The sequence below is a fragment of the Sceloporus occidentalis genome, unplaced genomic scaffold, assembly GCF_023333645.1.
Source record: "Sceloporus occidentalis isolate IW3139 unplaced genomic scaffold, rSceOcc1.0.p SCAF_9, whole genome shotgun sequence".
Classification (NCBI taxonomy): domain Eukaryota; kingdom Metazoa; phylum Chordata; class Lepidosauria; order Squamata; family Phrynosomatidae; genus Sceloporus; species Sceloporus occidentalis.
This window is the reverse complement of record NW_028316989.1, coordinates 27,010,048-27,034,096: the sequence shown is the minus strand read 5'-3', so window position 1 is coordinate 27,034,096 and position 24,049 is coordinate 27,010,048. Positions and strand designations below refer to the sequence as shown.

The window sequence follows — 24,049 nt, the reverse complement described above, 5'->3', positions numbered from 1 at the left end:
GCGGTGTTTCTTTTCTTCGAACCCCTTCGCTATTTGTTATTTTCCCTTCTGCATTCTATTTAGATCTCCTTGTTATTTGGAAATCTACCTTAGCTTTACCATAGTTTAAAAGAACTATTTGACATACTAAATAAATAATAATTATTTATATGTATTATGCTATTATTTCTTAGATTGTACATACAAACTATTTTATTGTTTGTATGTACAGCACTGTGCAAATCTACAGCGCTATACAAAGCATAATAATAATAATAATAATAATAATAATAATAATGTATTTATATCCCACCTCTTCCTTTTTGAGGATCGAGGTGGGTAACAACAGAGGTTAATACAATACAAAAAAAATCAAACAAAACAAACTCCTGAATCACCCCAAACCTCTTTCCTTCTCTGAATAAAATTACCACAATAAAACCATATATAAATATCAATCACAATATCATTTGTTAGCATTGATTTAATAGCTCTGATCTATTATCTAGATTCTTTCTTAAGACGTTCCTCTTTTATTCCTCATATTTCACAGAATCCTAGTTGGAAGAGACCCCAAAAAGGGCCATCCAGTCCAATCCCTTTCTGCCATGCAGGAAATCTAAATCAAAGCATCCCCGTTGACAGATGGCCATCCAGCCTCTGCTTAAAGACCTCTAAGGAAGGAGACTGCATTACACTCCGAGGAAGGAGTGTTTTCCACTGTCAAATAGCCTTGACTGTCAGGACGTTCCTCCAAATGTTGAGGTGGAATCTCTTTTCCTGGAGCTTGCATCTATTGCTCCATTGTGTCCTATTCTCTGGAGTAGCAGGAAAATAAGCTTGCTCCCTCCTCAATATGGCAACCCTTCAGGTATTTAAACAGGGCTATCATATCACCTCTTATCCTTCTCTTCTCCAGGCTAAACATCCCCAGCTCCCTCAGTCATTCCTCATAGGGCTTCATGGTTTCCAGACCCTTCACCATTTTAATCACCCTCCTTTGGACACAAGGCTCCAGTTTCTCAATGTCCTTTTCTTTCCAATATTCTACTAATGGATACACCTCAATTCTGTTCTTTACCTGGAGCTCGTGGGGGAACCGGTGGGGAAGTCCAGGCGGCACTGTGACATCGCCCCGCTGAGATCTGCCGGATGCTCTTCCCTTGCAGGGAAGTAATGAGGGTCGGCTCTCGAACGTGGTTGGTGTGACCCAACCCCAGCTAGAAAATGGCGAAACATATGAATGTGTTGTATAACTGTAGTGCATGCAGAGCACATCAAATATACAGCTGGGATAAACTTTTTAAAAAATGCATTTGTGTGCGTGTGGTGTGCCTTCAAGTACTTGACTTTATGGTGACCCTATCATGGAGTTTTCTGGGCAAGATTTAGAGGAGGAGGTTTGTCATTGCCTTCCCCTGAGGCTGAGAGTGTGTAACTTATTGCCCAAGGTCTCCCAGTGGGTTTCATGGCTGAGCGGGAATCGAATCCTGGTCTTCAGTCACAGTATAATGGTCAAACCACTACAACGCTGACTCATTTACTTGGCTGGAAATGGAAATTGCATTTGTTGGAATGTATTTTTATCCTGGTTCTTCCGTTCCATCCTATAAATCAAAATCTCACCACACAGAAAAGGTATGGGGATACAGTTGGCTCAGTACAGTGCGCCCGCATCATACGCGGATGCACCATACGCGGCTTTCAGCATATGCTGAAAGCCGCCTGGGAGCACGCGGGGTGCAAGGGGCGGTGCGTCCCACTAAGTAATGGGGTGGCGTGCGCCGCCGCACCACCACACACCACACCATGCACGAGCCCCTTTATTTTCAATGGGGCTCAAGCATACGCTTTTTTGATGCGTGGAGGGGTCTAGAACGGATCCCTCGTGTAAAAAAAAGGGCGCACTGTATTCTGCTCCACTTGGGCCCTTTTAAGTTCACATGAACAAAGTGGAGAGTGCATTTGGGGCAGCTGAAACCGAGCCTGTCCCATACCCACCTGCCCTTCCGAGTTGCTCCCCCAGGCATAGACGTCCCCAGACGCAGCGAGGGCGAGGGTGTGCTCCGCTCCAACGGCAATATCTTCAATGAAAATCCCTGACAAGGCCGGAACTTGCTGAGGGCGATTGTGGTTGCGGGCCCGGCCTTCGGGCAAACCGATCAGCCGGTCTGGAAATGAGGCACATAGTCTGGTTATGGTCTAATAGAACAAGATAAATTAAGTTGGAAACAGCAGCTTTCCTCAAGCATCTCATTTTGGAGGGGTAGGTATGGGACTGCCTATTACTTTTTTGCAATATGGCAGAGACTGGTACCATATTTGCACCCTTTGGCTACAGCTGTTTCTTTGCTTCCTGGAAATTCACCAAGGGCTGACAGCCAATGGCCTCCATTGGTCCGTGGACCACCATTTTGAATAGCACTGGGGCAAGAGGAAGGCAACGCTAATTCAGGTGAATTAATAAAATAGTACAAGGGAAAATGTATGTTTGTCCCTTTCTTGGAAAAAATTACATAGGATATTGGCAGGACTAATGTCAGGAACACTCTAGTCTCCCTGCAATGTCAATCCCTGCAATCTAACACAGACACTCGCCTACCCACCAGACCCCTTTTGTGTTTCTAAACAGACCCCATTTTCTCCCACTTAGAGGCTTGACAAACAGCTAAACTGTTGAGAACCACTTTGCTGCAACAGCAAAATGTCTCTTTCAAGTCAAAATATTATCAACAAATAAGAAACTCCTTACTCCCATCCCCTGAATTTGGAAGACCTCTTTTCTGAAGTCCAATGAAAGTGTGAAGAATAAATTCTAACTAAGCTTACCTTGCCCAAATGTATATACATGCCCATCCTTTGTCAACGCAACTGAAAACTGGGTTCCACAGGCCACTTTTTTTATGCCGATTCCACATAAAATGTCTACTTTCTATTAATAGGATGGAAAAAACCAAAATATCACTACCCCAGGTTGAATTAAAACACATATGAGAAAACTCCAACTGCATAGTTAAATCACCGAACTGTATTCAGTTTTAAAATTTTGGCACATGTCCTGCTACTCAAAGAGTACTGCTTTGAATGCAGCAAGAAGTAATGTGCATAAAGCTCAAAACCACTGAAATTATGGAGAACCATTCTTTCATATTAATGTTTGTCTACATTCTTTATTTGGAATGGCCAGTGTCACCTCAAATGCTGAACTTTACTTACATGAGGAAGTCACCCCACTATCCAACATCTCATATGTCTCATATCATGCTTTTTAAGCATGTAGTTATTTAAGCATGTAATTTAAATTTGCTGTGGTTCTGGTCTTTCTTGGCTGAAGAAAGGGGGGTGCTGGGAAGTGCTGTTCAGCAAAGTGTCACTGACAGCTAGTTTGGGAGGCCGGAAGAAGAAAATGTTGTCTGCGACTACATCTAGAGACATTATGGGAGAAAGCATGCAGAAGGCACTGACCTGTGGTGAGGATTTTGCTGTTGAATTTCCCAAGCCCAGCTTCCCATAGTCACCGTCACCAAAAGCCCAAACCATTGAGCCATCTGTTGACACAACAATGGTGTGGTTTAACCCACAGGCAACCTGGTTTGGAAAAAGAAGCGTTTCAATCAGGGTTTCAAAGAAGTTGCCAAGTCCAGACTTCCAAACTGCCTCTTAAACAAAGGTGGGCGGATGAATGGGAGTAGGCAACCGTGAGCAAGGCTTTTTTATGATTGGCTGGTACATTTAGTAACATGTTTTCGCATGTGTGGTTCAGAATACCAGATTCAGCTGTGGAAAATAAACTGCCAGGAATGTCAAAATCCAACTGAGAAGGGGAAAAAAACACAAAACTCAAGATGCAATTCTGGGTGATGTCCCCCACCTTCCCCCAAATAGTTCCTGGAGAAAAAAATGTTTCTGGAAAATCAATGGGAGAAACTGTACAAACGTCCCTCAAGCCAGACCTCTCCAATCTGGTACCCTTCCAGCGCTGTCACTCTCTCTGGGAGCTTCTTGTTGGATGTGTTTCCTAATCCCAGCCGACCATAATCACCATTTCCAAAAGTAAACAGTTTGCCATCTGCAGTCACCACAGCTGAATGCTTGAAGCCACAGGACATCTGGAGGGGGAAGAAGATCAGAGGAAGACCTTGTTGGCAATGTTGTCTGGACAAATTGTACTTGTTCAGAAGCAGCACATGGCTATGCTGAATACAATTTGGCAAGGGGCACACAGATCCCTGGGACACAAGGCTTAGAATTGCTTGAAACACTCCTCCATTTACTTACTGAAGCATTTGCCCACTAGCTTTATGTACAATTTATCACCTCCTACATTAGAGTGTTGACTCTTTCTGTTACGCAGTTTGAATTTTGGAAGCAAGGACCATATGCTCAGGAGTGGCCGGCAGGATTTTTTGGGAGGGATACAAGGGGAATAAGTGTTGTATTAGAGTTGTATTAGGTGCCCAGTGCCTAGTTCTGTCCTGACAGGGAGAACAAAAGGGACTCTGGATCCAGCTATAAGAGTCCATCAGTATCTGCAACAGTTATGGAGGGGAGGGGGCATATCTATTCTCTTTCTAACCAGGTAGAGAAATAAATGCTGCTTTGTACCTGCACAACCTCTTCTCCTTGCAAAGCTTCTATCTGCCTGGGTCGGCGCTGCCGGTCACTGTTTCCGTGGCCCAATTTCCCATAATCTCCGTCCCCCCAGCTGAAAACTTCTCCACTCTCCGTCAGAGCCATGGAATGCCCATCGGATCCACAAGATGTCACCAGTTGAGTTACGACAAAACCTTCAGGAAAAAGAAGGGATAAATGTCAGAATCATATTTACCTCCTGACATGAAACATGATACTAAACCAAAAAAACCCAAATGCTCTTAAAATCAGTGGAAATTGGACTGTACCCAAATGTATTTTTCGCTTTACCTTGCAGTGCTGATATAACCGTGAGGACGTGAAGGTCATCTGAATTTCCTTGCCCCAGCCGGCCATAACTCCCCTCTCCGCAGGCCAAAACTGTTCCATTAGCTTGGATCACAAATGTACAGTTTTGGCCACAAATAACCTAAAGGAATTATAAGAAGTGCCATACTAAGTTTACAAACAAAAATCAAAGGAAAAAAATGTCCTCCCATCCAGAGGCCGGTACCTGTTGAGCTTGTGAGAAGGAAGGCGCAGAGATGGGCACCATGACGTTTCTTCCAGCCTCCGCCAGCTGCCCATGCCTCCCGGCTCCCCAGAGATACACGTCGCATTTCCCACCAAGGTGCCAGTCCTGCAGATCAGCAGAAAAGAGGTTTAGAGAAAGAAAATGTTGCATTAAGTGGTTTTAAATCTGCCTTCAGCTTTACTCACTTCAGGACGTGATGTCGCCCAGGACATAATCTGCTCATCCATCCCGTTGATCCATTTGCCATTATCCTAAAGAGAAAAAAAAGAAAGGAGGGAGGGAGGGAGGGAGGTAACAACTATATTAAGATCACACCAACAAACTCAAAATTATCCTTCCAAGTCCCTTCTATTCTCTGCCATAACATTTTTTTTCTGTATACTTCAAAACTCTAGAGAACAAGGAAGGGAGGAAGGAAAGAACTTGTATAAATCATCATCTGCACTTATTTCCCACCCTTCTTCCAGAAAGCTTCAGGCACCATAGAGTCCTTTCTTCCCCTATTATAATCCCAACAACTTTATGAGATAGGCTAGTCTGAAAGACCATGTTGGGTCTACACTTCCCTGATGAGCTTGAGAAATCCCACCAGCAGAAGGCATTTTACCATCAGGAGGGTGAGTTCATCTTCTGGCACTGGTTCCAGATCTGGGACTGTGAAGGATTCTGGGAAGGTGGCTCCCTTGGCGAGCGCTTCGGCTGCTTTGATTGTCGTGGAGAAGCACTCCAGCCAGGCCCATTCGGTTGGGTTCCAGGTCAAAGGGTCCGGGAGACATGTCTGGTGGTGAGGGGGTACTGGCGGGTTGCACAGGAGCTGGTCCAGGTGAAGTCCGACAGCAAGCGAGGCCAAACACTGCAGGTATGGGCTGTGGACAAGCTGGTCTCCACAAACAACGTAAGGCTAGCGGAAAGAGAGGGAGAGAAAGGCCAATATGGACCATTTAAGAGTGCTGCAGGTACGAACATAAAGACATGGCATAGGTACATTGGCATCCCTAGATTGGCTTTCTGCTACTGCCTGAATATAAATCTCTGGAAAAATCTTTTGATTCTATGAAGGGAGCTACAATGTCTCCTGATCAGTTTAGGTAAACCTCTGCATTTTCATTTCTGAATCTAACACTGAAGATTTACCAAAATTCCTTGGTAACGAGGAAAAATCAAAATGGATATAAAGTGAACCTGTGAAAGCTCCCCTTGCTATGAATCCAACTCCATTTCTCAGTTTCTTCTAAAAACCTTCCCCGGAGAAAGGTTCAAATGAAAAGGAATACCAACACTGCCTTTAAGTTTAACGTGAGATGATTTAGATGACAGTCTAGCGTTGATTAACTGAACTGAATTGTGGAAACCCTGCAAACTAACCTAACTAATTCTAATTCTGATTCTTTCTATGCACATGCAAGATATTCTGCCAAAAGGTAACAAATATCTAAAAAGATAGTTTGCTCATATTCTAATAATGCCAGAGAAGGGAAAACTTCACAGGCTTCTGCTTTCTTTTTTCCAAAGAGATACAGAAGAACCAGAAGTAGGACGATCAACAAAGCCATGCTAGGTAAGACCGGAGACCAGCATTTCTGCCAAGGTTTTATGTTTAAAAACTGTTATACACCACACACAATGTTCAAACAACACTTTAGAGCTATCCAGTGTGACCAGGGATCTCTTACCTTTTCATAAGCATACTGTTCCTGAAGCATGATGGGCAGGCGCTCCAGGAAAGCCCTCATGCAAGGAGCCATGTTTAATCCAAGAATGCCCTGGTGCTTCAAAGCAGTCCGACATGTCGCAAGGACGTGGTTGCCAGAGATCCACTCCGATGTGCAATTTACCACCAACACATCCTGAAGGAAAGTCAAGTATGTCCCATTCAGGAAAGAAAGGAGAAAAATACAGACCATTTGTAACAGGTTGCTAACTTCGACAAATAGATCAAACCTTTTGATTTTCTTGACAACTTGTGCTTCTGTATCAATTTCTGACATTGCCAATGAAGGGGGTGAGGCATTTTCCCATCCCTCTTTTTACTTTCTTTACTGCATCTGTTACTTTCAATTCATTAGGAAGCTTAGGGAACATATAGCCATAGATTAGAGGGCCTGATCCATATCTTGAGAAAACACATTTATTCACAGGTAATTGTGGGATATACAATACCTTGGATCTACTAGAACACGCAGCGACTCCAACCTCAGGGATCCATACGGTAGTCTGAATAGCTCCAGAACCTATCACAACACTCTGCAAAACAGAGCCATCCTAAAAGAAAAGAGAACACAAGCCAGCAACGTTTACTTCTTAAGGCTGGCTGGGTACAATCTTATGTTGCCAAAGTAGGAAACCCTACAAGAACGACTGAACTTGAAAGAATGATGGACTACAGACTTTGTTCCTGTTTTCCCCAACACTGGTGTTTTCTTACCCGGAGAGACCAGATGTTCATAAGTCCGCCAAGTCCACCCGACACCAAGGTCAGTCCATCAGAACCAAAGGTCACTGTCCGAACAGGCGTGATGTGCCCTTTCAGCTGATAAAGGCACTTGGTTTCTGCTGATTTCCTGCAAGCATCCTGGAAATTAAAATGTAATTGTCAGGCCTTTCCTTTGAGTTAACAACAACACTCCAAACACTTTTAAGGGTGAATATAAGAAGGCACAGGACTTAGTTTTAATAGGCACAACCCCACACCTCAAGACATTTTGGTCACCTGATACTTTCTTCAACATAGTTACAGGTAAGCAACCTGCCCTTGCCAGGAACAAATCTTTACCTTTCCACTGGCTTCCTCATCCCACCATCCATCTGAGCAATTGAGACTGGACTGCAGTAGGACCAGCTCATCTTGGGGAACAGTCCAGACACAAAGCAAACCATTCTGGCAGCCTCTAAACAAAAGTTAAGAACAGCTGCATTAAAGAGCTACAATCCACCAGCCAACAAAGCAGAGCATGCAGGACGGGCCACATGTAAACCCTGAGCAATACATCTGTGGCTCCTAAAGACCCCCAACATCCCTAGTTTTTAAAAAAATAGGCATGATTTTGGGGCAAGCATTGAAAAAAATTCAAGTGTGTAAAAATATGCATAAATAGAACAAGCACCCCAGAATGCAACACCTGTTTATCTTTGCAGTCTCTCTCCAAATGGCAACAAGAAGTCACACAGCATAACTACCTGTTTGGAGAGGGAATGCAGAGGAAAATAGAAGTACTCACGCTTGCTGGATGTGCGGGTCTAGCACTTGGTGGAGGTAAGTGGGAAGGAAATAGTTAGCTTGTTTTATGATCAATATGACCATTCCCACATTTGTATGCACCTAAGTTATGGAAAGCAGTTCAATGGTCATTACAAAGAGGAGCCAAAGAACATCAGTGAAAATCTCAACTTACGTGGCCAAGAGGAGTTGTGGCTTTGGCCCTCTTCCTGGCAGACCGCACCAGGCAACGGTAGTCACAACAGCCTGGTGAGACAGTGAGTACAAGTGCCTCCAGCAGCCTCCCATGTATCCCCAGAGCTTGACCGACTCTTCCTTGGCGCACGTCATGAGGATCTTACCCGTGGGGTCCCATTTCGTGCTGAGAATAGTGTCCTGGAAAAGGAGCAAGAAGTACACACAATATACATCACCTATAGACAACCTGAGCGACCTGATGAGATCAATTTGAAAGCCTTCTTTAAACAGAAGTGGAGGAGGCTGACTTCTTAGCATTACAAGGGGATGGGACAAGTGTGGTCTGCATTTCACGAGCAGCCTCTAGGTCCAGGAGAGGGTCTATAATAATAATACAATTTATTTATATTCTGCCTTTTCGCAAAGAATCAAAGTGGATTACAACAATAAAAGAACCCACGGGTAAGATCCGAATCTGTCCGAAATTTTAGTGTATTCCTATTGGACAGTTTTAATTTTTTGATGTTTAATCTCTTTTTATGGGTTGATCACTGTTTTTATGATTGGGGGGAGGGTTGGGGTTTCGAAACTGTAATTTTTAATTGTTTGATGTTTAATTACACTGTTGGAATCCGCTTTGATTCCTCTGTGAAAAAGCGGAATACAAATAAATATTATTTTTATTATTACTACTACTACTACTACTATTATTATTATTATTATTATTATTATTAATAATAAAACATGGTACAGTTAAAATTACAGGTAAAAAACAACCCCATATCCCAACCCTCCCCCCAATTGAATTCTCAGTCACTTCCTTTTGTGACTCTGTGTGTGTGTGTGTGTGTGTGTGTGCACGTGCGCAAAAACAAGACAAAAATGCCCTCCATGCCACTTAGAGGACATTTGAGGACAGAAACATTTTATTTTTTTGAGAGGGTGTGTGGCAGGGGATGCAGTCCCGCAAGTTCTCCTGAGGGAATTAATGTGGCTCCCTAACCTCTGATAATTGCCCACTCCCAAGTTAGAAAAATCTGAAGGCTCTCTTTGGATCTTGGGCAGGGATGTACACCTGATGGAACTTATAGTCCCCCACTACCAAAACTTTGAAAAAGTTAGCCTAAAGAGAAAGAGGGTTTTGTTCTACTCAACTCTTAAGAGGATTTTCTCTTCTCTCTTCTTCCTTAAATCCTAAACCTTGGGACCGATAGCAGTGATGAGTAACTCTGGCATCCCACATGACAACTCCCATCAACCCCAACCACTGAGCAACCTGCCTGGGGCTGGCAGGAGTTGAGAGTCATGGGTGCACCAAGCCTGACTTAGAAGATTCTGCTTAAAATTTGAAAAGGAATCTTATTATACTCTACACTCTCTTTTGTTTCTGTGGAAGGCAGGTAAACATTCAGCTTTACCTTGTGGGCATCAACTAAGACAATCCCTCCTTTCTCAAGTGGCTCTTTTGTGCCAATCAGCAGCTTTCCATCCAAATAGCCAATTGCAAAAGGTTTGTCTTCACTAAACCATGCAAGGCAGGTAACAGACACTACATAAAGATAAAAGAGAAACAAGGATGAGACATGACTTGCACAATTCATTTTCATCAGCCCTTTTTTTGTACTTTTAAGGAAAAAATGCACATGAATACGTATCCTACCATCCTTTCTGTAGCAGTGCTCCAGTTCAACTCTGCGCATGGTGGATGCATCTAAAACTTCAATAAGCCCAAGCGATCCATCCATGCGACCCACAAGCAGCAATTCTGGAGCCTCTCCTGTCCAGGTTGCAGCTGGTCCTTCTTCTGGCCACGCCAGAGCAGAGACCCAGTAGGGCTGGACATCCAGGAGACCTTTTCCTCCTAAAGAAGACAACAAGCACTCTATCTCTGTCTGTACAGTAGGACCCCCATATATGTATACCCACCTCCAAAAAAGTATGTTCTCTCTAGGCATTTTCTAGGTCCTCCAGTACGATTCTATGGTAGGCTTCTTCCACCTAAGGTTGGCCACAGAGTTACACTGGAGGACTGTTCAAGAAACAATGGTGGTGGTGCTGATTATGATTATCATTAATTCATGTATAATACTGTAATACATGAATTTTTCCCAATACAGAGATTCAAAGTGGCTTACAAAGATTTTTAAAAATTCAAATCAAAACATTAATAAAAAATAGAAGACAAAAATCTACAATACAGTACACCATTAAGAGGCCATTAGAGCACTGATCCCTAAAAACCTTATCGAAACAAACAAAAAGCTTTGACTTGCTTGCAAAAGTTCAAGAAGGAGGGAATCGTTTTAGCCTCCTTAGATATGGAGTTCCAAAGTTTGGGAGTAGCCATGGAGAAGGCTCCCCATCCAAACTAATTCTCACAGAAGAAGCCTAGGAAAATGGTGGGACCAAGGGAAAAGTCTTCCCTGAAGATTTCTGAAGAGCCTGGCAGGTTCTGCCAGGAAGAAGACAAGCCCTCCCTTCATCCACCATCTTGAGGGGGAGGGAGGTGGGCTAGCTCCAACAGTCCTGCCTGGCAGAAGGCAAGCCCTCCCTTCCGCCACCATCTTGAGGGAGAGAGAGGCAGGGTAGCTCCAGCAGGCCTGCCTGGAAGAAGACAAGCCCTCCCTTCATCCACCAGCTTAGGGAGAGAGATGGTGTAGATCTGCTGGACTTTCCCCCTTCCCCACCACCATCAGTCCCTTCTCCTTTTGTGTCTTGTCTTTTTTAGATTGTAACCCTGAGGGAAGGGAAATGTCTGATTTACAAATTGTAAGCCGCTCTGATAGCCTTGGCTGAAGAGCGGGGTATAAATAAATAAATAAATAAATAAATAAATAAATAAATAATAATTATTATTACAGAAGATAAGGCCCTTCAGGCAGCCTAGACCCGAGCTATGAATGGGGACATTGCCCACAAAGAAAATGGGGTCCAAGCTCCTGATACTATTTGATCCAGTGGTATACTGCTCCACCCCAAAAGACAGTCTCTTTATGATTCCACATCTAACAACATGCAGCACATACCATTGACTTGCCAGATGTTCACCATCTTCTCCAAGGCTCCAGCCAAGTACCTGCCACTGATGCTCCAACAGGCAAGAGATAAGGCAGGGTCACTGGGGGAACCTAAGTTTTCCTCAGCTTCACCTTCCCTGCAAGACAATAAAGACAGACATCACCTTCAGAAACAGAGGTTGCACCATTACTCCTATTTCTCTACTGAATCACTGTATACCAGGCAAAATAAATGTGTCTTCCATCACCAGTTGAGTCTTTATCACAATAAAGTAGGCAAAACCATTAAGAAAAAGCATGAAAATAAGGGCTCTATCCCAGACAGAATTATTTTAGCCAAACAGTTTTAAAATAAAATCTATAGGTGTGTAAGCTATAAGAAGACAGAGGCATTCAAGAGATCATAGAGAAAATCAAGACAATTACCCCATAGACAGAGACATAAAACATCAAACCAAACTGCTGTTCTTTTGTGAAACCTTCGCACTGGCACCTTCAACCTGCCAGAAAGCTAAACCACTTTCTCTACTGACCATTACTAAATTTTAAAATTTAATGCCTACACCAAAATTAGACATATTTTATGTTTCTAAAGTAACCAAGTGGCTTTCAAGCTCTAAAGCTAGCTGGTGACTCTGTTTAGCTGTTATTTTCTTACAGTTGCTAGTTTAAGCCAACCTGCTTTGAATCCCATTCAGATATGAAATAAGTAGATAAATAAATAAAACCTGAACATATCCCTCCAATAATAATAATAATAATTTTTATTTATATTTCCCGCCTCTCCCTGCAGATTACATCATTAAATAGTAAAATACAAGTATAAAAATACATATAATAAAACACTAACAATATAATTTTCAATTAAAACATCATCTGAACAACCAGAAACATCCAAAAACTTTAAAAGGATCACTTACAATTTGGTGAATACACACGTTTGCTGTAATGAGTATTGCTTCTTTGTAACATTCCACACCCGTATTGTTCCATCATTGCCACTTGTTGCCAAAAGTCCTTTTTTATTACACCACACACAAGTTGTTACCTGTTTTTTATTTAAAAATAGACCATGAAGCCACAATTCAATCAATTGTACCTATACTCCAAAAATATAAGGTGCCAGCTTGTCTATTAACCCTCCTTTTTCATTGGTTTTAAAAGGATCACTCTATGACTGCAGTCCAAGAGACCATTCAAAGTTCTTCTCTAGAAATAAAGATATGGTTGAATTCAACTTCTAATTTAGCATAAACATTAGATCTTATTGAGCAAAAGTCAAAAATGTAGTTGAGGACAATGATAACTGGGATATATACTGGATCCCACAAAATATACCCCATTCACTACAACTATTTATTAATTCCCTGGAAACTCACGAGGGACTGGAAGTCAATGGTTCGCAGACTGGCACCAGTCCATGTACTACCACTTGGTAGCATGGTCCTAGACTGTTTTAGGGTGGTGTAAATTCATTTCTACAGGGACAAATCAGAGATAAAATGTGGCTCTTAATCAAAGCCATATGTACAGCAAATTTGATGTGGTTCTAATCTGCTAAAAAAATTAATAAATAAGTAGAAACAAATGCTTTTTGTAACCTGGAGAGGAAAGGGCATTTAAAAGAGTGACGGAGATATCCTTTTGTATTTACCCTGTTCTGATGAGCCTCCAGTTTGATGAAGGAGCACTTGCGCAGGTCCCCTCCCATGTCTGCCAGGGTCTGGGGGCTGCTCTGGTTATCCCGGTCATGCGCCGCAAGGGTCCGCACCAGCTGCTGAGCAGCCCACTGCCTGTGTTGCGAGGACAACCTTGAAGAGAGGCAGCAAGCTGCTAGTGCATTAGCCAGCTCCAGAGGGCCTACAGCAGAAGGATCATAGGAAGGATGGGCATACAAATGGGCAGTTACACCTGCTTAGACAAAACAATGAGATGATGCCCACGTGAGTGCCAAGGAGAGATAAAGTCGGAAAGTATCAGTCTCAAAACAAAGCGAGAAGCTGCAGGCTCCAATGAGTTACAAAAAGCTGGCTTGATTTTGCACGTATCCTAATCCTTCCCTGGGTACAATTGGTAGTCCCTCACTGCCACTCCCTTCACTTCCAAAGGATACTTTTATTTTATTATTTAATGTTAATATTTATTAGTATGTATTATGTTAAATTATTTTAGTAGAATGTACGCCTTATGCAGGTTTAGTTCATTATTTTTATTATTATTATGCTTTATTTAGGGCTGTAGATTTGCACAGCGCTGTACAAACAATAAAATAGATAAGAGTAAACCTGCCCATGGTGTTCAATCTAAGAAATAATGGCATAATACATATAAATAATACATAACAATATAGGAAAGGGTTTATTTTATTCTATTTTTAACTGATCATATCTATAAATAAAGCATAATAATAATAATAATAATAATAATAATGCTAGAGCACTGCACCCTAACCCAGAGAATCAACGACACCGGCCCATCTTTCTCCTAGACACTTGTTTGCACTCCAAAAAGACAAAGAACAAGAAGAAGCAGCTCAAAGCAGCCATCATTAACACACAACAACCAAATGAAACAGGCCATATGTTAACTGACCCATGAAATGATGAAAAAGGCCAGGGAGCATCCACTGACAGTTCATGTAGCGAAAACTGTGACAGCTGCCACAGGAAGAATAAATACCTTTCTTTTCAACTTCTGCTTTATCGTAATTTGGCCTCAGCTTGGCTCCCTTGTCTGCCAACAAGGCCACAAGCGCCTGAGTCACAACAAAGTTTGGGGATGTTACAAGCTTGTTCTCTTCTGCTATTCCTCGGAGAAAGCTTGGCAGGAACTTCCGTTGGACTGGATCATCCACTGTAGTCAAATTGACACCGGTTGCTGCTGAAATCAAGTTCTAAAAAAACAAGACAAAGCAAGAAACAGATGTAATGTTATTCAGCAGATTTAATACAATACAATTTAAACGCAATACAACACTAAAATGTATAAATATAAACTTTAAAAAACCATTAAACCATTTGTTAAAGTTTAAAAAGTTATGAGTTAAAATAGAATATGTTAAAAATACAAACCGAAAATTTTTATTAGGATAACATTCCCAGCCCTTATCAGTATCATGATAAGAATAAAGGTAAATGTTTCCAAACTCACAAGTTTGAGGCCTATTGGTTTGTCAATCAGATGCAGGCACCCAAAAGACAGAGACTATCCTATGCCACCAAAATGTTCCACATTATATTGTAATTACAGATAAAGCCAAACAATTTAAAGATTTGGCACCTCTGTGTGCATTTACAATAATTATATATTCATGTAAACATACAGAGAAGTTGAGCTGATCAACTTTAAGAAAAGACTAACTGAATCTATGAGTACTAAAGTTAACAACTCCCAACCAAACACTCCACAGTCACTGCAGCAATCCTACTTATCCCTTTGTACATTTCAGAGGTTAAAGAAGCATTATGGAATGCCATAATTCAAACAATAACACCCAGTTTATAAATCATCAGCCCACAAAACAATCTTGGACCATTCTGCTCCATGTGTTCAACTTTCATTTTTTTTTCTTTTTTCAAAAAAAAAACCCCAAACTTTTATTTATTTCAGTTCCACAGAACACTAAAAAATATATCCAGCACAAATAAAAATATAATCATATGCTGCCATTAAACCAAGCCAAGCTTCTCAGGGGTTTGTTAACAGGTTCATACAAAGCTAAAGCCAGGAAGAGTGCAACTTGGTCCCATTCAGAAATTAAGAAAATTATATTTTGAGGACTGCAAGAATCCCCCAGACAACATGCCTGCTGGCAAGTCCAAAAAAGTAACGTTTCTAAACTTTGCTCCCAAACTCCCTTGTGGGTGTGCTCCATTTTTTCCAGTACTGCAGTAAGAAGAGACTCGACAGCAGAAAATTGCAAAGGCAGAGGAAGATAATCTTACTTGGGTACACAGCTGAACCAGCAGTTTTGCAGCACTTGGCGTATTGGATGCCAAGCAGCCGACGGCCGTGCTCAGATAGGCCAAGCAGGAGATGGGTTTGCTCATTTTGCTGTGTATGCCTCGCGCTCTCTCCAAGGAACCGGACACGGTGCAGGGGCTGGTGGAGAGGCCCGCTCGCCCTGCTGCTGCCAGGCACATCAGGCGGACCAAGGTCCGGATGTCCGTCAGACCCAACGACTCCAGCCCCGCGGCAAGGCTGCAACTAGACCCACTGGTAAAAGGAAGGGGGGAGAGATATACAAGTGTCAGTTTTTCCAAATGTTCATATATTCTTTCTTTTTTAAAATAAATCACTCCTATTTCATCTCTAAGCCCAGTCTTTTCCTGCCTCTGCATCACACAAAGGAAGCCTATCACTCTTCTTTCCTAATTCTTCCTTGGCCTTCATTGAAGAGGTAGCAATGGTCATAGAGTTTGGTTCCAGGACCTCCAATAGATACCAAAATTCATGGATGTTCAAGTCCCATTATATATAATGCTAGTAAAATGGCATCCTTTATATAAAATGCAAAATTAATTTTTGCTTTTTGGATTTTTTTTTTTTTTTTAAAATTTTGAACAGTGGTTGGCTGAATCTGTGTGTGCAGAATGCATGGCTACAAAGAGTCGACTGTATGTTGTTCTGTCACTGAATTTCAGAGTCCTGGCTTCATATCTCCTTGACAGGAATGCAGTAACGCCTGCTCACTATTTGTTTCCCTGCGACTCAGGCTGGCTTACAACAGATACAGCTAAATAATTCACTTCCCATAAAAATTAAAATATTTGAACTATCAATAGACTCAAAACTTCTGAACTATCAATAGACTCAAAAGCAATTAAAAATGCCCATTAAAAATGAAAGAATACAGACATGGGAGTGTATTATTCACTGTGCACTAACTACAGCATCAATGAGGAGATGAGGCCTGGGGCTTCTGGGGATTGACAAACCTGACAGAAAGCAGGGAGAGGGCCCGCATGACCATGGTTCTTGCGAGGAGGACTTGAGCTGCTGCGGTCACCCTCCTCAAAGCCATAACACGGTCGTGCGGATTGACCAAAGCGGCAGCTTGCTCCCCCAGAGTGACTCTCCCTGACGAGTTTTTCTCAATGGAGCCGTGGCAACCTATGCGTTTGTTGGGAGAAGAGTAAGGGAGATGTTACAGCATGTGGGAGTTTATTGGACTCCCCAGACTAATCCATCTAATGGTATGTCATCGTAAACATTTTTAGTATGAAAGTGACTCACAATTATATGAATAAAATAAGAATGTGGTAATTTAGGAATCTAGCAACTTAGAAAACTACAACTGTGGGTTCTTATTAAGACTGTTGTTGTTATGTGCCTTCATCAAGTCAACTCTAGCTTTTCATGACACTCTCATAGTGTTCTCTTGGCAAGATTTATTCAAAGGCGGTTCCTACATAGGAAGAGGGTACCTAAAGAACTGCTCTGGTCTAGACAACAATCCTTAGATGCCCCTAAGACATTTCAGGTACCATAAAACCCTTACACAAGCCCCTAGTCCACCATATCATTTTCTAGTTACACAGTTCCTTCATGTTCAATGGGGAAAAGAGAAGAGAACAAATGGTGTTCTAGCTTTTGGTGGTACAGCAGGCTATGTAGAATCATCCAACCCATAAAAACATATGGGCCTAAGCCCAATTGCTAGTCCCAAGTAGAGTAGATCCACTGAACCAACTGCTGAACAAACAAGCCAACATTTGCATAAATTCAGAGGCAAAAGAACTGCTGTTAACAGGGTCTAGAAAACTGAATCCAGGCTGTGAAGCCAACTGATTTAATTTAATAGACTAAGGATCCTGGTCAAAAGGGTACAAAGCTACAGAGAACTACTTACTTGCTAATTAGCTTACTTGCTGTTCACCGCTATGATCTTTGGAATAGCAGTATATAAATAAAACAAATTATTATTATTATTATTATTATTATTATTATTACTTCCCAATTTGAAGATTACCTATTTGCATCAGTGTTTCTTCCATACTGTTCGTGGCTGTGACCATTGCGACAGAGGCACCCAGAGGATCGCTGTCTGGGAACTGAACTGGCTCAGGCACAATGCGTCGGTCATTCAAGCCAAGGGGCCCAGCCAACAGTTCGAACTCCTCTTCACCCGTCAGTTTTTCATCCTCATCGACATCCAACATGTCCCAGTCCTCTAGCATTAGAGACGTAAACTGCAGTTAGGTATAACTCTTGAAAGCAAAGCTAGAACTAGGCACTGGGGCCATTTGGAAGACCTACATAAAAAAGTACCTTCATAGACGCTGTCCTGCTTGCCTATTAAATCAGGGGCTTGACCTTTATATCTGCAGATAAATGGGGGGTAAAAAGGAAGACAACAATCAAATACTGTACTCCATAAATCAAAGCATATGTTAAATAATCTACAAATCCTAGGATTCCATAGGATGCAGCATTGAAAGTACAGTAGTGCATAGTACTTCTTGCCACAGACTTCAATTCCCCCCAGGAAGAATTTTAAAAAGAATCCCAAAGTGCTTCCTTTCTTCCAGAAGAAATAATCTCACATTGGCTCTGGTACCTTTCTGAGGCTGACGTCTTAGATTTGCTCTTCAGGGCCAAGTATTTCTCTCGGCAGCTGCCGCACAAGAGATAATAAGGATTCCCACTGCCGCACTCCCCACCGAACCATCCATCCACATAGGAGCCATTGCTGCGATAGCCTTGCCGGTTGGCACTACGGCCACAGCCCGGGTGGTTTCTCTTCATGTGCTGATTGAAGCTGACCACGCTGGATTCGCACAACTCACACACAACCACTTCTTCTCTGTCTTCAGATTCACAAACGTGCTGCACAAAATAATCATGTGGTTAGCTTGCACACAGATGGTAAATCACACCCACAGACAGAACCACAGCACTTAGGTGCAGCTTAGTACCAAGCTAATGCTGCAGCAAGGCCATATGCTGGGTGAAGGTTTTAAATTTTGTACATATCAACACATCAGCATGCCCCTTTCAGCGAAGGAATTCTGAAAACCCACACGTATAATTTTCTAGCTATAGATCCTATATTTTGTATGATTAATACATTACAAAAACTATCAGTCTGCAGATGTTTAGTTGACATAGGCACGTTACAAACGCGCGCATAGTACGCGCTCCGCGCATACTAGGGTTAGGAAGAGCCGTCTCTTCCTCACGGCCCCCAACCCTAGTACGCACGGAGCGCGTAAGAGATGGTGCCGCCTGTCCACATGGGGGCCGCCATCTTTACATAGCGGACGCTCTGCGTCTGCACGTCGTGCCCTGGATATGACGCCGCGAGTGTGCGACTAGCGCCTCATGGCGTCACATCCGGGACCCAGGAAGGAGTGTGATTTTCACACTCCTTCTTTGCTGCGTCCAGGAACCGCGCCGTTTGGCTGCTGCGGTTCCTGGATGCAGTAACCGGCGGCGGCGGCAGCAGACCGCCGCAATCCAGCGGTCTGTAAGGCGCCATAATTTGCAGTATTGCAGTTTTTGCAAATTGCTCTGTTTTCATCTTCTTCTCTAAGGGGTGGGGGCAGCTGAGGGAGGACAATAGGCCCCACAAATTAAGGCTAGGGATTCTGGGAGTTGCCATCCAACACATCTAGCAGGCATCAGATTGTGGAAGGCTGAAATAGGGTGCAGTGGCAGTGTTCTGGAATTTTATCACTTCAAACTGCATGGGATCATGTTGTGGCATATAGTGCCACATAGTGAATTACTGTCCATATAGTGAATTACCAGATCATACAGAAATGTTTAATGAGCTCTCTCACTCTCTGACATTACCATAGAGCATTCAAAAAGGCAGCCCTACTTTTAGGAGTGGGATCCAATACAGTTTACCTCCTCCTGCTGTATAATATGCTGATCAACTCAAAAGCTCTCTTTAGCACACAGTACTAAATCCTCTCTGATCTGGGAGACTTCAACATTCCTACTAATAACTCACAGACAACAAAACCATGGGCAAGTCAGGGACAAACATAAAAATAAGCCATATCTTTATGACTTGGCCATGGGATCTGGAGACCAAGGTCTACAGTTTTCAGTACCTCAGTCAAGACGCTCAACCACTCATTTACTAGAAGCCTAAGCGGCACACCAAAAAGAGTATTTCAGCAATGTCATGAAAACATATTCACACAATTATTGTGTTAGGGGCCAAAAGCATGTTATGGGGCTTGTTTGGCATTAAAACCATACAGAAGCAATTTAGCATGTGCAAGCAGATCAAACCAACAAAGCATTAAATGAGGTGCAGGCTAAAAGGAATATCTTCTGCAGTAATGTGATTCTGTATGAAATTCCAATCTGTTTTAAAACAGAGGTTCAAGGAGCACCTGTCTGCAATTTGTAGCTTACGTAAATATCTACCAGCACCTTATTGCTCCAATTGAAAAACAGAGGACAAGATCCTTAATGCTTTGAGCACAACAGTGTAAACATATGCCAGTACAAGTGACTCTGGATTATCAAGGCCTTTAGTTGACCCACTGACATAACTATCAATTAGTTCCCCACCCAGCAATTAAAAAGACAGTTCACTTGCACCAGTAAACAGAGCCTGAAAAGTATTAGCAGCAACAACGTGAACAATACGATAGTTTAGTATACTGCTCAATGTCATTTCATTTTCTGAAGAGCAAGTAGAAAGCGAAGCAGCCCAAGCTGCATTCACACACACACCCAGGTTGGCCAATCCAGTACCTCTGGGATCCACATTCCCAGAATGTCATTATCACTGGCAAGATCCTGGCCAAACATTGCTTCCATGGCTTCGTCATCCAGGTCAATCTCTAGCTCCTCGTCCAAATTGAAGTCATAGAAGGCTCCAGGGTCTTGCGGCAGGGAGATGCCTTCCCTCCGGCTCTGGTTCCTGTGGGCCTGTACAGAGCGGTACAATCCCGCTTAAACCAGAGAAGAAAACCACACACTTTATTTTGCAGGTATATAACAGCAATGCATTCTAGTTGCAACTTAGCTTATGTATTAGCTAGAGGCATGTGAATGGATGATACGGAGGGGCCGAAGAGAGGTAATGACCTCCAAAACTACAGATCTCAGAATTCCATAGAATGGAGCCATGACAGTAAAAAATGGTGTTAAAATGCTATAGCTGTGTAGCATAAGAGAACTAGAACCTAATAAATATCTTTCTCCTTTCACTTAGGCCCTACTACCACAGTATCAGGTACCAGTGGAGGGATTAAGTACACAATAACTTTGCATCCATCAAGAGTGCTTTATTTTTCCTTGCCAAAGCAATACTTACAATGCCAATACTTATATTTTACCTCACACCAAGTCTGATGGGCTACTTACAACCTGCCTCATACGGACAACTCAACAGATCTTCAGGATGTGATCCTGACACCTTGAAAAGTAACAGACATGGGGAAGAATATTTCTGGAGACCTACCAGCGCGTGCTAGCAGCGTCCGGGCAGCTAGGTCAAATTTGTGTCTCCTAGTTACTGCTGACCGGCCCCTTGACGTGGGTCCACTCCCAGAGGCTGCATTTTCTCCATGGTCCATGTTGTCATGGCTGAAAGTATACAGAACAGGGTTGGTTTCATTGTTTTAAAAGACATTAGTCTCTTACAGCTGTAAGTCAGAAATGAAAGTACACAACAGCAATAGCAACATATAAATTACATTTTTGGTTGCTCCTTTGCCCTCTTTTTACTCTTGTGTTTTATGTTCTGTCTCTCAAGAAGATTTTTAGATAGGATTTAAGAACATAAAATGACCTCTGTAAAGGCCCACTTAGGGCAGGCTCTTATTTCCCACAATGGCCAACTAGAGCATGAAAACAGTAAGCAGCCTTGGTCCAGAGAGCATGACCATCAAAAGCAAACTGCTTCTGAACCCAGAGGTTCAGCCGTCAAGACTAGGAGCGAACTAGGTCTAATCTGTGTCAAAACCCAATGCTTGTTTTTTAAAAGTCAATTCAATTTTAATAAAGAATATTTAACAGTTGAAGAAAGGTACTGCTTATAGCTCCAGTAGAAAGAGCCCGGGACTCTTCCAAATGGAAGAAGCTCGCATTTTACCTTTCATTAAAACCTTCCTCCATTTCAGGGGCATCAGCTGAAGGGATATCACCAGGAGACTGCAAGTAACACTGGTCACTTGACTTCCCGCTGCCCCCGGAGATTCCTGTACTGTGGTGGGAATCTGCCGTGTCTTCAGACTGAGGTTCTTCATCTTCCTCATTCCCAGGATGCTCTATCATCCACATTGCCAGGACAGTAATGTTCTGAGCATCTGCTTCTCCCCTTGCACCTAGCAAAATCAGGAACATCTTACACACTGAACTGCTGGTTGCAAAAAGAAAATGTGTATCATCACTTAAAAATGGCCCTGATATTAGTGAAATCCAGATGTTTATTGACAGAGCTCTTCAAAATGTTTCCTCTCACAGTGCCTGATTGCTGAGGCAGAAGCTGACAGCTAGAACACCTTTCTCTCTCCTCTTGAAGAAGTGAATCCTAGCATTTGTGTGTGTGAGCACATGTGAATGCATGTGCCTTCATGTCACTGTCAACTTATGGTGACCTCATAAGGATTTCTTAAGCAAGGAATCCTCAGAGACGGTTCCTTCCACTGAAACAGAGGCAGCACACCAACAAAGGCCCCTTTTGTGAGGGACTGCAGAAGAATAATAATAAATAAAAGTTTTATTTTTATACCGCCCTTCTTGCAATCAGGGCGGTGAACAACAGCATTCAAAACACAATACATAATACAATAATACATACATGCAATAAACAACAAATTACAGTTAAAATCACAAATTAAAAACCGGTTCTAGCCACATACCACTGCTGTCAGAGGGGGGGAAGACTAACTGGAGCCTGTATCTGGGAATGCTAGCTTAAACAAGAAGGTTTTTAACCCCTTCTTGAACTGGGTTAGGGAGGTGGCCGAGCGGAGCTCTCCGGGCAGCGAATTCCAGAGGGTCGGGGCCGAGATGGTAAAGGTCCTCCTAGAAGTGGAGGCCAATCTTGCCCCAGGGACCCTCAATAGCTGCTGCCCAGATGTTCTGAGTGTGCGGGGCGGATTGTATGGGGAGAGGCGGTCCTCTAGGTATCCTGGGCCCAAGCCATTTAGGGCTTTATAGGTTATAACCAACACCTTGTATTGCGCCCGGAAGCAAATAGGCAGCCAGTGCAGATCTTTAAGCACCGTTGTTATATGGCTGGCCCTGGATATGCCAGTGACCAGTCTGGCTGCCATATTCTGTACCAATTGTAGCTTCCGGGTTTGGTACAAGGGTTGCCCCATGTAGAGTGCGTTGCAGAAATCCAATCGAGAGGTTACCAGAGCATGTACTACCGTTTCAAGGTCCCTCTGGCCCAGGTAGGGACGCAGCTGGCGAATCAGCCGAAGCTGATAACAGGTGCTCCTGACTGTCGCATCCACCTGAGATGTAAGGTGGAGCGACGAGTCAAGGAGCACCCCCAGACTGCTTACAGAGTCCTTCACGGGAAGCGTGATCCCGTTCAGGACAGGTGGAACCACCGCCATCCCTGGGCCAGGAGAACCTATCACGAGCACCTCCGTTTTCTCTGGATTCAGACTGAGTCGGTTTTCCCTCATCCAGCCCATTACCGACTCCAGACAGGCCACGAGAGGAGAGACGCCATCCTCAGTCACTGCATCAGTCGGAGACATAGAGAAGACTATTTGGGTGTCATCAGCGTACTGATAACCCCGCGCCCCATGTCCCCAGATGATCTCTCCCAGCGGTTTCATGTAAATGTTGAAAAGCACGGGAGACAGAATGGCTCCTTGAGGGACCCCAGATACAAGGGCCCTCTTATCGGAGCACACGTCTCCCAGCTGCACCATCTGGAACCTCCCAGAGAGGTAGGATCGGAACCACTGGAGCGCAGTGCCCCCGATTCCCACCTCTGCCAGGCGCTCCAGAAGGATACCATGGTCTATGGTATCGAAAGCCGCTGAGATGTCCAAGAGCACCAACAGGGACACACTACCCGTCGATGCCCAGACGGAGATCATCAACCAAGGCGACCATGGCCGTCTCAACCCCGCAGCCCGCCCGGAAGCCGGTTTGAAATGGGTCCAGATAATCCGTTTCATCCAAGATCGATTGAAGCTGGATTGCAACCGCCCTCTCGATCACCTTCCCCAGAAATGGCAGTAGTGAAACTGGCCGATAATTATTATGCATCAGGGAGTCGAGGGAGGGCTTTTTTAACAGTGGTTTTACAATGGCCAATTTTAAGCTGGATGGAAATTGCCCGTCCCTCAAAGATGTATTAATAATCCGGTGTAACAGCGAGGTTATCACCGGTCCCCCCTGAGCCACTAGCCATGAGGGACAGGGATCGAGAGAGCAGGTTGTCTTCCGTACGCTTCTAAGGATCTTGTCCACATCATCAGTACTAACCAACTCAAACTGATCCAGTTTAATGGAGTCCACGGAGGCTCTGGATACCTCTACCCTAGGTTCTAC

The 24,049-nt window shown here is 43.3% G+C and overlaps 1 protein-coding gene across 5 annotated transcripts in view; it reads right to left on the bottom strand.

Moving 5' to 3' along the window:
* The window catches only part of LOC149307108 (putative E3 ubiquitin-protein ligase HERC1), a 90,036-nt gene that overhangs the window by 7,820 nt on the left and 58,167 nt on the right, over positions 1-24,049 (bottom strand). For 3 of the 5 annotated variants that reach the window (XM_089538144.1, XM_089538147.1, XM_089538146.1), the window contains exons 42-70: positions 21,621-21,852; positions 20,988-21,112; positions 20,255-20,475; positions 18,117-18,385; positions 17,828-17,880; positions 17,529-17,729; positions 16,495-16,669; positions 15,502-15,772; positions 14,237-14,450; positions 13,212-13,468; positions 12,478-12,605; positions 11,567-11,694; positions 10,201-10,401; positions 9,959-10,089; positions 8,539-8,738; positions 7,920-8,034; positions 7,572-7,718; positions 7,307-7,408; positions 6,820-6,993; positions 5,754-6,047; positions 5,332-5,397; positions 5,126-5,251; positions 4,903-5,041; positions 4,585-4,766; positions 3,933-4,088; positions 3,445-3,567; positions 2,809-2,911; positions 1,981-2,150; positions 1,061-1,199 (exon numbers count right to left, since the gene is read on the bottom strand). In XM_089538144.1, the coding sequence (XP_089394270.1) occupies positions 1,061-1,199; positions 1,981-2,150; positions 2,809-2,911; positions 3,445-3,567; positions 3,933-4,088; positions 4,585-4,766; positions 4,903-5,041; positions 5,126-5,251; positions 5,332-5,397; positions 5,754-6,047; positions 6,820-6,993; positions 7,307-7,408; positions 7,572-7,718; positions 7,920-8,034; positions 8,539-8,738; positions 9,959-10,089; positions 10,201-10,401; positions 11,567-11,694; positions 12,478-12,605; positions 13,212-13,468; positions 14,237-14,450; positions 15,502-15,772; positions 16,495-16,669; positions 17,529-17,729; positions 17,828-17,880; positions 18,117-18,385; positions 20,255-20,475; positions 20,988-21,112; positions 21,621-21,852 (4,842 nt within the window). The remainder of the gene's footprint in view (positions 1-1,060; positions 1,200-1,980; positions 2,151-2,808; positions 2,912-3,444; positions 3,568-3,932; positions 4,089-4,584; positions 4,767-4,902; positions 5,042-5,125; positions 5,252-5,331; positions 5,398-5,753; positions 6,048-6,819; positions 6,994-7,306; positions 7,409-7,571; positions 7,719-7,919; positions 8,035-8,538; positions 8,739-9,958; positions 10,090-10,200; positions 10,402-11,566; positions 11,695-12,477; positions 12,606-13,211; positions 13,469-14,236; positions 14,451-15,501; positions 15,773-16,494; positions 16,670-17,528; positions 17,730-17,827; positions 17,881-18,116; positions 18,386-20,254; positions 20,476-20,987; positions 21,113-21,620; positions 21,853-24,049) is intronic. The other 2 variants (XM_089538148.1, XM_089538145.1) reach the window with 2 other exon arrangements.